Genomic DNA, 18,211 nt, shown 5'->3' with positions numbered 1-18,211 from the left:
ATTAAATTTCTGCTTTACAGAACAAATTCAGTAATGTTTGATACACTAAGCCACAGTCCTGATACCTGTTAGTATTCGAAAAAGTTTGGTTGTTTTGAATTTCGTGCAAAGCTACTCGAGGGCTATCTGCGCTAGCCGTCTCTAATTTAGCAGTGTAAGACTAGAGAGAAGGCAGCTAGTCTTCACTACCCACCACTCTTTGGCTACTCTTTTACCAACGAATAGTGGGATTGATCGTCATATTATAATGCTCCCACGGCTAAAAGGGCGAGCATGTTTGGTGTGATAGGGATTCGAACCAGCGTTCCTCGGGTTACGAATCAAGTACCATAACCACCTGGCCACGCCGGACCAAAAAGTAAAGTTCTTCTATATATGTATGGTTTAAAAGTGTTGATTTCTTTAACTTTAGAGGAAAAGACGTTCTTTAAATAAACACATATTGAACTTGTATTTTCGGTACGGTAACAACAACAACAAAAAATCCCTTAGTACGTAGTGATAATGCGTCACTCGCGTGAACTTAGTTTACAAAACACTATATTTTTACTATTTTATATTCTATATCACTAGTTATTTTTATTAAAGACACTATATTTGTTCTTATATTTATTATTGTTTTTTTCTTATTCCAAACAATGTACATCTCAACACTTAAGGATGTAAGTGACATCCTGTATCCTTTAATCAGTCAAACTGCGGCAAATACATCGATTAAAACTGACGTCACCGACTGCAGAAGCTATATTTTGACTCTAACCTGACCAACGCAATATTTGACGAATAATCGATTGCTCGTTCGCACACACTACGCGAATGCTATCAGTAAGAGCAAACCACAGGCACAGAGTATTATTTACTGTATTTTATGAAGCTAAACTGCTTGATTTTATAAAACATACGATATTTTGTATAGTTCCTCTAACGTATCAAATTCAATTATTTGATTGATCTTACATTTCAATTCAAGCAAGAAATAACCAAATTCACAAAAATACTGTTAAAAATATTTATACAAAGTACAAAAAATGTACACCAGAGGAAGAACTTAATAAGTCTTTAGTAAATATTAAAGTAAAACACATTTCTACGTGATAATTACATGACACACAAAAAAAATTGACTGTTCCAGCGACTACACGACTCCTGACATCCCTAATCCACATTCCTCATTGAAGAGCTAATGACTGCAAATTTTCTTGAGAATGTTCCGAGTGATTGTATCTCCAATGTCTGACTAAATGATGTCTCCAAAAAAATTCCACCCCACAAAGTTGACACGTGAATTTTCTTCTCACTGGAGCATGCAGCACCATGTGTCTTGATAAGTTTCCTTTGCGATTAAAAGAGCGGGAACAAACGGTACACTGAAAGCTTTGATCCTTTCGCTGGCCTTGAGACGTAACTTCATCAATCCAGCATCCTAAAATGGAGACTCAAGTTGTAGAAACAATAAACCAAACAGTTACAATAAACAAGTAGAAACCGACGGCTACTTTGAAAGATTACCATTAAAAACTAAGTATGGTGATGCGAGTCATCAGTTTTCATCGGTATGGAACGTTATTTTAGCGAAATAAACTTTTAGGTTTGAAAGAATTACTTTACTTCATGCAACAATAACGTTTGAAGACGTATGTTTCTAATTTTTCAGAATTTTACTATTGATCAAATTGTAATAAATCTGCTACCTAGAAATTCCATACTGGTAGGAATTTTTTGTTAGAACATATCATTGTATCACAATGCCAAGGCACTTTAGTGTTTTGTATTAGTCCTAATATTTTCACTAGAAACTTTTATTTACTGAAATTAAATAAAAAAACAACAAAATACACACACACACACACACACATACTTGGTGTAACACAGACCTCCTGCATAGTCAATATAAACCATATTTTATGTTTGATGAAATATATTTCTTCTATACTAATATACTTTTCCACAAAATACAAATATTGAGTAAAAGTACTTTCATTAAACAAATACTGCATACTATCAAATACAACTTTATTTTACAGTGTTGTTACTATTAATACAAATAGACTGAGTAACATACATAGTAAAATATATATGTATATAAAGCTTACTGTTGACACACAAATGAAAACAATTTTTATTTTCTTGTACAAAAAACAAAAATAACCGTTACTAATTATTCAACAGTTTTAAAGTTTTTATTTTTATTGAAAAGATACAACATAATTTTATACTAACTTAAAAACTTTGCTGCTTTCTACATACTATTAATTTAATAAATGAACAATCAAATATTGTATAAAAATTAGTTGTATTCTCTATATTATACCTCTCACAGAATTACACCCATGATTTATAATAATTGTAATAACATTTGGTGTAAGTACATTATTTCTGTCTCTTCTTTCACTAAATAAATTATTTTACAAAAAACTAGGCTAAAGAATGAAATATCCTTTTGCATAGAAATAATCTCTGAAACAAGAATAAACTAGTCTGTGGTCTGAAAACTCCAATTTTATTTTAACATAAATAGAGAAACACAAAAAATTTTAAAACTGCAACAATATGCTTCATAACTTATAAACAAAACAAAACAACAACCAGAACAAACTACTGATAACCAGGATGTTCACTTCTCATGTGGGTTGCTAAATGAGTCTTCCAGGCAAATTTTTTCTTACAGACTGAACAAGAATGAGGACTTCGATAGGGGTCATGAATCTCCATGTGTCTTCTGAGGTTACTCATGTCAAAAAATGTCTTCCAACACATCGGGCACATGGGGCGTCCCGTTTCATCCCTGGTTTTAATTGTTTTATTTCTTTTCCATAGTTGGGTTCCATGGAGTGTCAGATTTTGTCTTTCAAACCATAATTCCACTGTAATATAAACAAGTGGCTTACTGCACACTATTTTTTGATACTTAGAATACATCACAATAACATGGCACAACCATGATACAAATGTAAGAAAAAGCAAAAAACTGGAAAAATGGTAAATATTGACATTAAGGGGTATCAATTTTTCTTCATCTTCAGGCTAAAAAAGAAAGAAAATATTGTATGTTAATTATCATCACAAAATAATGTATAAAGTAATACCTAGGTTTGTTGCTCACAGAACCAAATGATATTAACACCCCTCCTATCATGTTATTTGTTAATTTTATGTATTTTCATACACAATGAGCTTGCTTTGTGTCCCTAATGTATGAATATGACTCCATTTAAGACTTTCTAGGAACTACAGAACTCCACAATTAATAGCATCACAGGAAGGTGTCAAGTTTCTTACATACCTGTGACACAAGTACTGGTGGTATTATGGAAGTCTACCATGTTTTTCAGAAAACTCATAACACAGTCATTGATGGTATTACAGAAAACTGTCAGGTATATTATGTATCTTAAAACACAATTATTACATATAAGACAAGGCTGACAAGATTCCTATAAACATAAGTATTGTAGTATTCTTAGATAAAAAAACTGATTTCCCTCCAAGAGTGACAAGACAGGTTCACAGAAAATAACATGGAGAACTGATCAGGAAATATATTATGGAGTAAATTCAAACTCTGTATTTGAGAAAGAATAATATTAGACACAATGTAAACTATAGATATACAATCTTTACTCAAACTAATGTTTGTATTGGAAGGAAAACAATTTTACTAATTAGTTATAAACTCTTATAAAAACATAAAATATCTGATATTATTAAAGGTTGTCAAGCTTCCTATGTACACTATGAAAAGTAATTGTAGTATTATAAAAAGACAAGTTTCTTATGTATTCTATAAGAAATATTGGTAATATTCTAAAAGGATGTTGAGATTCCTATGTACCTTATGGAAGGTATTGGTGAAATTATAGAAGGATATAAAATTTCCTATGTATTCGATGAGACGTATTGGTAGTATTATAAAATTATGTTGAGTTTCCTATGTATTCTATAAGAAGTATTAGTAGTGTTATAAAAGGATACTGAGTTTCCTCTGTATTCTATGAGACGTATTGGTAGTATTATAAAAGGATGTTGAGTTTCCTATGTATACTATGAGAAGTAATGGTAGTATCATAAAATTATATTGAGATTCCTATGTACCTTATGGAAGGTATTGGTGAAATTACAAAAGATTGTGAAGTTTCCTATGCACCATATTACAAGTATTGGTGGTATTATGGAATGCTGTCAAGTTTCCCATGTATCCTATGAGTAGTGCTATGGTATCATAGAAGAATGTCAAATTTTGTATGTACCTTGTGACATAAGTATTGATGGTATATTAGAAAACTGACAAATACCCTATTTATTCTATTCTATGACATGTGTTAATGGAATTGGATGATATACTATCAGACTATTACGTTTTCTGTGTACCAATAATATTATACAAAACTGCCAAGTTTTTCATCAGAGCAAGATGTTTATACTTTCAGAATAAATGAACAGTTCAAAACCGAAGAAAAATACATTGTCCTTTACCAGTGTATAAAACAGCACATTTGAGTTTGCTTCAATACCTTATTTATGAAAAAAGCTAATACTTTGTAATTAAAGATTAAGACTTTTGCTTAAAAAAAGGTCTAGATTATGTAGTAACATACTTAGCTGTGAATTACCCTTAAGAACACCACACGTGCAAAGAAACGGAAATCATGATGTATTCATAACTAAAGGGTAGGTATCCACTGGAGGGTAGTCATGGCATGAATATAGAAACAGATGAATGACCTTTTAAAAGTATTTTTGTAAACAAAGGAAAAAGTGGTTAGGCTTATAAATGGACAAGACTTAATTGTATAACCCATAGAAGGGGTTTGTAACTACACCATACACATATTAAAACACTCAGGACATATTTAAACATCTTAAATTTCATTCCTCAATCTCAGTTGAATGGGTTTTCAAAAATATTTTTTATAAATAATGGTAAAAGTAGTAAGGTTTATAGATTGACACGACTTAATCATGTGACATACAGCAGACACTTGTAAATATCAGAACACTCACGGCATATTTAAACAAGGTTTTAAATTTATTCTCTAAACCCATATACAAGTTAACTAAAACTCAAACTAATGTGACAGAATACATTTTAAAATTTGTTTAAAGTGCACAGCAGATATCAGTAACGTTAACAATTACTTGTGTGATAAACAAATGCACAATACAAATAAATGACCAATAACAATATCTATATATATATCTATATCTACTTAACTACCTTTACTGGTTAAGCCATAAAAAATTACAACTAGTAACACATCCTTTATTCTTTTCTAACAATAATCAAAAACTAACAATTTTTAAAAAAACAAATCAGAATAATTATCTGGAATTTTACAAGTAAAACAAAGTAATCCAGAATTTAAAAATGATAGGCCAAGTTTTTATATAAACATGGCATCATTAAACATCCTAAACATAGAGTTCACATGAATTATTTACATACTTTTATGATCAATCACAACATTCACGTTACTGTTACTCATTTCTCAGTAAAAAAACAAACAATCACTTATTTGCACAATAGCCATGCCATGTACGATGAAACAACACTAAATTATATGAAATACACTGTGCAACTTTAAAAATCACTTTGCTATGTATTCCTTACTGCAAGTAGCATAACCAAACCCAGCTAAACTTTAATTCCCTCATAGTTTTCTTTGTTTTACGTCTCACCTACACCTACAGTTTATATAAGAACGTGAAAGCTTTACAACTCCAAACGACATGTTCATGCCCTAAACCTTAATCAAACATAAATCTCCTGTCTGTTGTATCATGAGAACTTTTCAGATATTGTTACAATTGCAAAAAAAAAAAAAAAAGTAAAATTGCACTGTCAAATAAAGCAATGCAAGTCACTGAGAACACCCAACTGACTTTGAGTATAAATTTTTAAAAATTAGCATCAGAATAACAAAAATATTTGTTTTTCAAATATTTCTTTCTAGTTTCTAAAATTTCTTTATTTGGCTTGCTTGTATGTTTCATTTTATTCTTTTAACTTATGTTTTGGAACAACATAGAATCTACTGGTCCATCTAGGCTACTCTTCACATCCTATACTAACTTAAAAAACAAAACTTAAAGCAGACCTAATCACTCATATCATCATCAAAGTGTTTCTTAAACTTATTTAAATTTACTGCCTCTACAACATCTGAAGACAACCTATTCCAGATGCCAACTACCCTGTTACAAAAATTAATGTCTTAGCTGAAGATAACTCCTATCTTGCCAAGATTTATACTTGCTTTTCCTAGTCCTACTATATGAGCTATTAAATACGACAAAAAGGTGATGCATTAACACTATCAATTCCATCTACAGTCTTAAACACCTTACTCAGATCCACACTACCTCTTCCTTTTTCAAAAGAAAACAATTTGAGAGATGTCAGCCTGTCCATACCAAGCACCATTCTAATAACTCTTCTCTAAACTCCTTCCAACTATTTGATGATTTTCTTAAGGTAAGAAGCCCAAAACTGAACATGATGTTCCATGAATGGCCTAACTGGTGGTGACCTATATGATGAAATTATAACATCTTTAAATTTGTATTCAATATTTCTGTGGATACAACCTAAAATTCTATTTTCCCAACCACTAGCAACAGTACACTGCTTGGATGGCCTTAGATACTAATAAACTATTACACCAAGCTCCATTTTCTTCATAACACTTTTAAAAGTTATTTCCATCCATAATATACTTATGATTCAAATTATTATAACCCACATGCATTATCTTGCCATTACTACAATTAAAACTCATCTATCATACATCTGCACAACTCACTACATGATCTAAATCCTTTTATAAATCAGCAGTATCCTCTTTACAGTTGGCAAGACCCAAGACCTTAATATCATCTGTAAATTTAAGTAAGTTATTGACTAATCCTCCATCTTTACCGTTGATGTAAATCAAAAAGAGCAAAGGTCCTAAGACTGTGCCCTGAAATGCCCCACATGTGGCATTAATCCAGTTTGACTGAACTCCATTTGTAATAACCTTCTGCATTCTTTCATCCAGCCACTCTTCTATCTAATTTGCTTGCTTGTCACCCACAGCTATAGAGATAATTTTTTTCACAATCCTTTCATATGACACCTTGTCAAATGCTTTCTGAAAATCCAGATATGCCAAATCTACACCCTTACTCTCATCAACACAAGCAGTAACTTTTTCAAAGAATGTCAAAAGATTTGTAGGGCATGTTTTTACCTTAATGAAACTATTTTGACTTTCCAATAAAAATTAAAATTTTGTTAAATGATTTTGCAAACTATCTTTTAAAACTTTCCAAAACTTTTCCCACAACCGATGTAAGACTAATAGATCTGTAATTACTGGAACAATTTTGTTCTCCACCCTTAAAAAGCAGAGTTACATTAGCTAACTTCCAATCCTCTGGCACCTGTCCACTATTCAAGGACTGACAAAAAATAGTACTAAGTGGCTCACACATTCAAACTTTAACCTCCTTCAGAACCCTTGGAGAAATATTATCTTGCCCAGGAGCCTTATTTTTTAAACTTACACACTTCTTCTTAACCAGCTCAGAATTAATGCAATCATCTTGTTTGATCTCATTTCCATTTATCAACTGTTAAAAATATGGAATACTGCTTAAATGTTTGTTAGTAAAAATCAAAAAATCACTGTAATGCACTGTGTTCTGCACAGGCAACAAAAACCTTGCCTTCAAAATTGGCAGAAGTATTAAAGTTTGCAGTGGAATGTGTGAACTTTGTGTGAAATATTGCCCTGAAGCACCACATCTTCAAAGAGCTGTGTAATGAAATGGGCTCTGAATTCGAGGTACTTCTGTACCATTCTAATGTTTGGTGGTTATCCTGGGGAAAGGTGCTGAATCATGTTTTTGCCATGTGTGTGGAGTTAGCCCTGCTTCTGCGAGAGCACCAACATTGTCATGCAGATTGCTTAAAAAAATCTGAGTTCATTCTCAATTTGTCGTACATGGCCGATATCTTCAATGCTCTCAATCATCTCAAACAACAGATGCAGGGTGGTGGAGTCAACATCATCAAAGCGGAAGAAAACCTGAAGGCTTTTAAAAAAAAGCTACCGTTATGGAAATGACGAACAGAGAATAATTTCACAAACTTTCCTCTGCTGGACGACTGTGTAAGTAAGATCGAAGATGTGTCTGAAATCTGAGACATTTCTGTACCCGGGGAACTGAAGCAAGCAATTGCCATGCACTTAGATGAGCTCGCAAAGTCTCTCGACAAATACTTCCCCACCAGAGAGTCATATCCAGCATGGGTAAGACGGCCATTCACATTTAGTGTTGCAACAGCTAATGTCAATGATGAATACCTCGACGAAATCATTGAACTTCAGCAGAGCCAGGTTCAACAGCAACTTTTCAGAACAACGCTCTCAACAGTTTGGTGTCACTAAATCATAGCGTACCCTCTCATTGCTAAGAAAACCCTCGAGATACTCATACCGTTTGTTACAACATATCTTTACCAGCCATCCTTTTCAAGGATGGTAGACATAAAATCGAAGAAAAGGAACAGACTTTGTTGCAAAAATGATATGAGAGTGGCACTTACCAAGGTGAAGCCATGCATTTCTGAACTTATCTCTGAAAGGCAACAACAAACATCACATTGATTTGCAGTAAATATTCATTGAGTTATGTTTTTGTTTTTGTGTGAAATTCATGTTTTGTTGGTTTTGTTCTTTGAACACAGTGATAATGTATGTAACTGATGCATGGCTCATTTTGTGCACTAATAAAATATCTATTTATGTTTTAAATTTGAAAAAATCATATTTTATTTTTCCAATTATGAAGGGTTCAGTGAATGCAAGTACAAAACTTCCAGGGTTCAGTACCTCCAACAAGGTTAAGAACCACTGAATTAGGTCAAGCTACTACTTGCAACAAAACTAAAAATTATTAATGAGTATACCTAATTAAATACACTTTTCTTACATTATTACTTACAAAGGTTGAAACATCGTTTCATCAGTTTACAATGATAAACCAAACTGCATTCTGTGTTTTGTTAGCTTTTAAATATACAAGTTCAATTTTTAATTAATATTAAAAGGAGCAGTTTATTTTACTCAACTCTCTAGGAACTGTTATAAAATTACATCTGATTCATACTGTCAATAACTTAGATTCTCATTTGAAGAACCAAAGTTTGCCAGCAAGCAAAAATTGAAATACAATGAAGTTGCAGCTGGTTGTGTGATGTTTGAATGTGGAATAATGTCTCTTGTAACCACACTTGTCCAGAAATCTTAATTCACATACAAGCTTTACTTAACATCCAAACAGCAGTACTAAATTTTGTTATTCTTACATGCATTCAAATAAGAAGCAACTTGCTTTCATACCTGCATCATTGTTTACAAGCACATAAATATTACACAGAAGATGTTTTCCATTATGCTATTCATGAAATTATAAAATATTAACAAATTACAGTTGTCCTAAATAGTATTAAAAAAATGAAAACTTGCATAAAAAATCTGGCAACAGGAAAGTTCTAATGGTCATAAAAATGTCCACGTAATTATATAGCTATTAAACCTTACAGTGTGGAAAGAATTTTTGAAAGTCTGATAAAACATACTTTCTAAAGTCTTTAACAAAGTTTAGTATTTTATTGGATATAAAGATAGTTTTACTGGACGTAAAGCTTAGTTTAGTAATCTTTTGGCATTTGTTGAAAAAGTAACTATTCATGTTAATGAGAGTAAAGGTGTGAACTTGGTTTGTCTGGATTTTCAGAATGTATTTGACAGGACTTGTTAAAAAATATCACTATGGGTGTGAGGGATAATCTGGCTCATTGAACTGTAAAGTGGTTAGAAAAGAAACAAAGTTTAGTCAAACAGGATTAATGTCATAGATGTGGTATATCATGAATCAGTGATCAAAATTTCATTTTTTTTTATTTATATCAATGATCAATGAATCAATGATCAACATGCATATTTAGTATCACCAATATGAAAGTTCTAGGTGTTATTATCACAGAAGTATTTGAATTATTTGGTAATTTGAGTTTCTGTTAAAATGAATGATAATGCATGTGAGACACAATTTCAACTATGGGTATAATATTGAGGGGAATAACCTTAACACTAAGGAAGAAAAAGACCTTGGCATTTTAGCTATGATTTTTCTCACCAGGTAGTCAGCCATTAAAATGAATTGCTTTCACGTGTGGTGGATACATTTAATATTTATGTCTAGTTTTAAATGTTATTTCAGTTTTAATTGTTCACACTTGATGATATTAAGACCTCTGATATCACTGGTTGTGGGGATGATGCTGCTACTTTCAAAAGGATTTAAATGATTTGGTTAAGTTAGGCAAATAACTGGCTGTGATCTTTAATTACAATGAATGCAAGACAATACATGAAGAGTTACCAAATTAATTTATAATTTGATTGGGAATAATTTTAACAATTTTTTAGAAGAAAAATATGTTTTTGTATTTTGCTTAATCAATCTCAATCCAAGCATTATACTGTTGCTAGCAGTATGGAAAATAGAAGTTGGGCTTGCATTTACAAAAATGCTGATATAAGCCTAAAGGGGTTAACTCGTTTTATAGGCCACTAGTCTTGCCTCATTTATGGTAGTGTTGGGCTCCTTACCATAAAAAAGAACATTGTATTGTTAGAAAAAGTTTGAATAGGGCAACTACAATGACACCTGGGATAGAAAGGTTGCCATACAAAAACAGATTAAAATATCTAAATTTGTTCTTGAAAAAAAGAATTAATTAGAATTTGACTGAGTCATTCAACTGACAGTGTTAATGTATTATCTTTACAGATATTTTATGGTGTGAATGACAGAACATGGAAACACTAATATACATTTGGAATGGAAGGAACAATAAGTTCTACTTTACTAACACAGATTCAAAATAGGTTGCCTTCAGGTATGATAGACTTGAGGGAATTTATCAGAATATTCAATGAACATGTCAAGTGAGCCAGAGCTTTTATGTTGTTTTTTCAACTGGAACGTACAACCTTGACAGATCAATAGAGGCCACTTGTTGTCTAAGTGTTATTTTATCTAAACATCTTTCATTAATAAAACTGTGATAGTTAGGGCAAGGGAGATAAAATGCAGCAAGACATGCATCACAAACCCATGAGATCTTTTTGCACATTGACAAAAGAATACAGTAAAGTGTAAAACCTTAGAGAACTAAAATGTTAAAAACTAAGCAAAATTATAAGGAAAGTGCTGCCTGTGGAATAGGTTTTTTTTTTTTTTTTTTTTTAAAGAACTGGTTAGGATTTATGATTATGTCAAAACACTCAAGATTACACCAATAAAATAAAATCATTATAAGACAAAACAGTAAACCATAATTTATAAAAACATAAATGAATATCAGTATTAGGAATGAAATATATTTAGTCACAATACTTGACACCATTACACATACAACATACTGTCAAGAAATATATGGCTTATGCAACCAAACACTTTCAAACATTAAAACAAAATTTTCATTAAAAGATGTATATTATTCATTTAAAAAATAGTTAATATATTGAACAGAATTGGTCAATTAACTGAATCACATTAATTAGCAATAGACAATAACTACAGTGTAACAAAATAATGAAATAACAATTAAATTATTGAAACAAAAATAATCAACTATTCAAAACCAGCACTTTCAATTACTCTAACTATCCATTACAATTTTTCATTATATCATCTTTGATTAATTCAGGTTTCTTCATGATAATTAAATTTGGTCACAATTCACAAAAATATTCAACTAATCAAAATCAGGATTTCCAACCATTATTTTTTACTATTCCAATAATCCAAATAACCATTATGTTTGTTTGTTGTCAAGCATAAAGCTGCACAACAGGTTTATATGCTATTCCCACCATATGAATAAAAAACTAATTAGACTTGTTTGTTTTCAGCCAACTCACGAGAATAATCAAGAGATTAATGATTAATTGGTCAGCAAATTTCACAAATTACTCAGCTCAAATACTGACCATAAAACACTTAAGATCAAATAATAATATCATAACAACATTGTAAAAAAATGTTACAAGGTCAATAAAAATTGTTTGAAATACAAAAAGTATAAACATTCTCTTAAGAACTGCTGCATTATGGTTTACAAAAAATAGATTTTTGTAACATAATTAAAAATATCAGCACAGGAAACATTAGTATTAAAATGATATAAAAGAAATTATTTTGGAATCAATCCATATAATTTAAAAATAAGTAAAAAACACTGAGAATCATTAATATTTAAATTCAATGTTTTGCCAAATACACAATTGAACACATGTTTTTGATTAATTCAAACACAATATGATAATGCACAGTAGAAATAAACCACACAAAAAACATAACCATACCACATCTTTAATCAACTGGTCAAGCTTACATCAGACTTTGCACACAAAACTAACTAAAAAAACAGGTTATGAATATAACTTTACAATAGTTTAGAGATTATGTACTTGCACGTAACATCATGGAACCTCTAGCAACAATTCTGTTACATAACCATCAAGTTTGGTATAAATAAAAAAAAAAACAACTAATAATGAAGCACTGAGTCAAATATGTACTTTAACAAAACTTTGATGTGGTAAAATTTAGCTTAAATTAATTAATTTTAATTTTCAAAGTATACTACACTTTGGGTACAGGCCCTTCTTCAGATGAACAGAATCAACCATTCAATAGAATATGTATTTGAAAAATAAAATAGCAATAAATTTTTAAAAAATTTTATGGTATCAAAGTTTGTATCAATTCTGATAGTTTTGTAATTTTAAAATAGAATTCACATTATTTGAATAAATTTAAAGAACAATTTAAGGGAAAAATCTTTATGATTTAAATCTTAAAGTCATTACATTTCAGAAAGTTTAACTAGACATTTCAAACAAAGGTATTCACCCTTTGTGTGGTTAATTTATGAAAATGCACATATAAGAGGGTGGATACTACAGTGAAGAGTTTCTTTTGTGACTCAAAACAGATCAGTACAGGAAAAAAATACAAAATTGAGTGTAACCATTTTTTCACTGATCTTTGAAGATGTTTTGTTTTACATTCTTTCTTATGTGTGGTTATATATGAAGTACTTTTTTTTGGTAATCACCTAGAGGAATATTAAATTTCATCCTTACAGAACAGCATGAAATAAAACACATTATGGATCAAAATAATTCCAATGACTTGGAAAGTTTCACATAAAATATTTTAAAATTACAAAAATAATTACAGCTTGTTAGATACACTTGGTTTGTCAAATCAAAACCTTTTATCTCCTCACTGAATAATTTCAATAATCTACGAGATACACACATTTATAATGACAACTTCCTACAGTAAAATAATCTTTTGTGTTATACACACATACACATATTCTGCCATTTCTAATTAATTTTTCTAAATTTTGGACTGATGGAAAAACTAACCTCTTTGCAAATATATGCACAATAACACACACCCAATCAAAAGAAAAATTACTGTTGTAAGCAATTATTTTCAGTGTTTCAATTTTGATGTTAGCTGGAGATTGTAATACCTTATTAAATTAGTCCTAGAATACCCAGAAAATTCTAGGTAATGTCACAAAAATCTAGTAACTTCTTTGCAGACCTAGAAACATAACCAAATATAAATACTGGATACATTCAGTTGTGAAACTTCCCAAATAAGCTCGTCACATTAGTCATAGTACCACAAGTAAGTTGATTAAGCTTCAAATTATTTTCACCACATAACTTAAAAGAACCTGCTCTGAAGAAAATGTAAAATTATTACATCAATACTGAAATGGCTTTTTTTTTTTCACTGTGACATTTACTTCTTACAATTAATTATGACAGTATGAATTCTAGAATGTAAAATATAATTAGTCCTTTTGCTTGAATAAATTAAATAATTTAATCAAATACCTGTTGTTTGTAAATAGTGAGTATTAGTTGGAAGTTTTTAAAGTATTCATAAAAAAACCTCAATTTAGTTTCATAATTGAAAATTTCCAATTACACAAGTTTATAGCTATATTTTAATTTTTATGGATATACTGTACTGCTAAAAACTAATGAATTTTGGTTTACTTAGATTTTGAAATTTAATATCCACATAGATGTCCATGTAAATAAAGACATTGAGCCTGAATTTTACATTACTTTGTGTATAATGATTATAATAATTCACGAGGCAAGTGTTGTGTGGTACTGGTACTAGTAGTATTGCAAAATAAGGACTAGTTCACGGACGAAATGGCTCAATTTTATTGTTATCCCTCGCTTGGAACAATGGAAGTGAAACTGAAATATATATATATATATATATATATGAAGTGTAACGCTTCTTGTAAAACATAATTATGATAGTTTTCGTTTTTGTTATAATCAAAATCTAATGGCTAAAATATAATATAGTAATTTTTACTTACCAACACTTAAGCAAACACACGGTATTTTCGCTTTATCTTATTATTCGTTCGAGTTGTAAGTTATATCACAATTGACACTGACTGTCGTTTTTCATTTTCAACTAAGTAGAACCTTAACATTTTGATTGGTCAGTATGATTTTTCTAAATGATATGGACGAAATATCACTAATATTTCCTAGTTCGATTCAATTTCCTTTAATATTTGTTTTAACAAAACACTTCTGAACAATGTGGTGACAAATACAATGGATATAACTACAACCAAGCATCAAAACAAACCTAACGTTAACCCTAACCAGTAATCCTACTTCTGAACAACGCTCCGAAAGAAGCAAGAAAGCAATGCTTCTTTGGCGAAATGGTGTCTAATACTGAATAATTAATACGATAATTACATTAACTAATTACGAAATATATTAAAGCAATTTTAGTAACAAAAGAGATGTTGAATGAGAATATACAAAATCGTACATCAGAATATTTAAATCTTTCCAATGTTTATGATATGGATGTGAGCAAAAGGTTAATAAAATACCGAATTTTGACGTAGCAAAATATTTATTATTTTATTATGCCAACGAATTATGACGGTTACTTGCTATAATCATTAACTGTCCTATATTAAAATAACATAAATGTTAAATACAAAAAGGGACGTATTAGTCCATCTGAGCTATTTCATTCACTAAACTTAAACAAATAACAACAAAAATTCAATACTGGCCTTTGTCATTGAAGTTTCAAGTTTCACTGTGTCGGTATTTGGGTATTGATGTTAAATACCCAGGAGGGTCAGGTACATTTTTCCTCTTCCTCCCTCCCGAATGATTATAGCGTCTGTCTTTCGGGTTTTTTTTTTTTTAAGCTTTGGACCAGAGTAAAAGTATAACATCATACTCAGGCCCATTTCAGGGCACAGTCCATGCATGGACAAACAATAAGTTTTGTTTTTTTTCCTTTTATTATTTCTCTTCTGTGTTTTTTTTCTTCATTTTTTCGTATTTTATATATATATTGTGTATATATATATTGTGTATTTTTCTCCTTTTTCTTCATAGAGTGTGTTTGTGTTTTTCTTATAGCAAACTCACATCGGGCTATCTGCTCAGCCCACCGAGGGGAATCGAACCCCTGATTTTAGCGTTGTAAATCCGGAGACATACTGCTGTACTAGCGGGGAGCTCTTCATAGAAAGAATGCTACTACTACTTGTAGTAACACACACACACACACACAAAGAAAGTAATAATAACAATAATTATTATTCAATAAGAGAAAAAAAGTAAGTAAAAAAGTAATAACGATTAAAAAAAGAAAAATAATAATTATAATAATAAAAAAAGAAACAAGGACTAAGTGTCTAGTGCATAGTGGCCAGCTTGTGTTACATTTCTTAAATATATGTTAAAAGGGGAGAGGTATTTAGGACTATTTACATCATGTACGTGATATCTGTCAAGATCACACATTAAGTCATTTTTATGCCAATTCTTATTGAAATATTTTAGAGAATTATGCAAGAGTCTTTCAAATATTGTGTCTATGTTTGCATACTTGTGCATGAATGTGGTTAAGGTGCTACGTGGTACTTTATATGCTGAAGTTAGTACTGAATTTTGTATACGTTGAAGTTTCTGTACATGTGTGGGTGCTATGTTAATCCAGGCAGGTGATGCATATTCTATTGTTGGTCTAATGTACGTTTTGTAGATTTTAAGTATGTTGTCTGGTGATGTTCCTTGGATTTTACCTGAAAGACTTCTTGCATAGTTTGCTCTTTTCCAGATTCGTATCAGTATATTTTTAATATGTGGTAACCACGTTAATTTTGAATCATAGGTTAGACCTAGAAATTTAGCAGAAGTAGCAGTCAGTAAAAGTGATCCATTCATATAGAGTTTTGGTGGATCTTTTTTCAGCTTATTCAGTCTGCTGAATAATATGACTTGGGTTTTTGGAATATTGATTTTGATTCTGTATTTCTGACAGTATTCTTCGATGTTATTTAGAACTGGTTGTAGGTTCGTTGCTGCTATTGACGGAGTGGGGGCACTTTTCCAGACTGCTACATCGTCAGCGAACTGTGATGCATAACCTAAATTTAGGTCCGACAAATGCATATTACTCACGTACATGATAAATAATATAGGGCTAACAACCCCTCCATGCGGGACTCCTGCTTCGGGTGAAAAGGACCCTGAGTGGGCCCCATTTACATTTACTTTACACATTCTGTTTTCCAGGAAGTTGGACAGCCAGCGAATTGTTTCCTGGGGTAATGCCATTTCAAGTAATCTATGACGTAATCCATTATGCCACACTGTGTCAGAAGCTTTCTCAATGTCGAGAAAGCAAGCTACAGTGCATTCGTTTTTGTTGAAGCTGTCGGTAATTGATTCTGTAAGTCGAATCAGGTGGTCTGTAGTTTGGCGGTTTTTTCGAAATCCGTTTTGAATTTCTGGTAATTTTGAATTTTCTTCTAAGTAAACTGACAGACGATTACTAATTATCCTCTCTAATACTTTGCCAATACAACTGGTTAAGCTAATCGGGCGGTAGTTGTTTGGTTTATTCGCTGGCTTTCCTTCTTTCTGGAACATTAATATTATTGCTTCCTTCCAAGAAACGGGGATATATCCTGCTGATAGTGATAGATTAAATAACGCTGTTAGGTGTTCATATAATCTCTGAATGCCTTGTTTTAGGAGGATAGCTTGAATACCATCTTCTCCAGGGGCTTTATTTTTTGTGTTGTTAATAGCAGTTACGACTTCTGTTACAGTGATATGTTTTATCAGTTGATGAGTGCTCCAGTCTTTTGTTTTTTCTTGGTGTGTAATAGTGTTGACTGGAAATTTAGGTGTAAAAATGCTTCTGTTTTGATCAATAAAGTTGGTAACTGTATTATAAAAGTATCTGTTCATGTCTGGTTCATGATGTGTCTTGAACGTGTTTTCTAGGTGTTGTCATTGAAATACTTATCAAGCCTTCCCTTTAAACTTCCTTAAACTTACTCCATCCGCCACATTTGAAGACAGCTAACAACCCTGTTGAAAATAAGAAACGTCTTATATCCCTTAATTCTACCATTCGTGCAACTTCCTTTTTCATTTGTCAATTCGTGTATGACTTTTGTGGTGTCTATCGAAACTAACTTTTGTACCAAACAAATAAGTTGTATTAAACTAAAGTTTAACAGCTTGGTTATTTTTATTCTTCATCTTCTTTTAACAAACGAACGAAAAAGGGTCTGACATAGCCTGATATTTAGGTCACTGGTCTTTCACTTTGAGAATCACAGATTGGAATTCCCCCCCCCGTCCGACCATGGTTACCATTTCAGTTGTAGGTGTGTTGTAAAATAACTATAAATCCCACTTTTTTATTAGTAAAGGATCGCTTAAGAGTTAACTATTGGCGATATTGACTTGCTGGCCTCTCCATAAACTATCACTTTTAAATTGGATATCCCCCGAATAGGCTTGCGCGATATTCTATAAAATAAATAAACTTTATTTAACAATCAAATGAGAAAGTAATGGCAAAAACCTTGGTTCAATAACTTACTTTTATTCAAAAATAGACAAAATCATGGAGAGTAACAAGTAAATACGTTGCCTCAGAAATCAGTATGACTATATAAAATAAATTTAAACTCAAGTTAGCTTAATTTGAAATTTGGTTATTTAATTAGGTTAATTTCACTTATTAAAATAAGAGAAAG

At 31.2% G+C, this 18,211-nt stretch overlaps 1 protein-coding gene across 3 annotated transcripts; it reads right to left on the bottom strand.

Moving 5' to 3' along the window:
- Positions 1-995: 995 nt before the first annotated feature.
- LOC143228936 (PR domain zinc finger protein 13-like) lies at positions 996-14,973 on the bottom strand. 3 transcript variants are annotated; one of them, XM_076460431.1, is made up of 4 exons: positions 14,486-14,973; positions 6,346-6,527; positions 2,587-2,864; positions 996-1,423 (listed from the first exon to the last, which is right to left on the bottom strand). In XM_076460431.1, exons 2-3 carry the CDS (start codon positions 6,419-6,421, stop codon positions 2,596-2,598), a joined length of 345 nt encoding a protein of 114 aa, XP_076316546.1. In that variant the 5' UTR covers positions 6,422-6,527; positions 14,486-14,973; the 3' UTR covers positions 996-1,423; positions 2,587-2,595. The 3 variants fall into 3 exon arrangements, with proteins under 3 accessions (XP_076316546.1, XP_076316545.1, XP_076316547.1); XM_076460430.1 differs by lacking the exon at positions 996-1,423 and having other exon boundaries at positions 1,424-2,864; positions 14,486-14,966; XM_076460432.1 differs by lacking the exon at positions 996-1,423 and having other exon boundaries at positions 1,424-2,864; positions 6,361-6,527; positions 14,486-14,951.
- Between the last annotated feature and the right edge of the window lie 3,238 nt (positions 14,974-18,211).

The sequence above is a fragment of the Tachypleus tridentatus genome, chromosome 10 (genome assembly GCF_004210375.1).
Source record: "Tachypleus tridentatus isolate NWPU-2018 chromosome 10, ASM421037v1, whole genome shotgun sequence".
NCBI lineage: Eukaryota > Metazoa > Arthropoda > Merostomata > Xiphosura > Limulidae > Tachypleus > Tachypleus tridentatus.
Note: the sequence above shows the minus strand (reverse complement) of the source record. Positions and strands in the feature narration are given on the sequence as shown.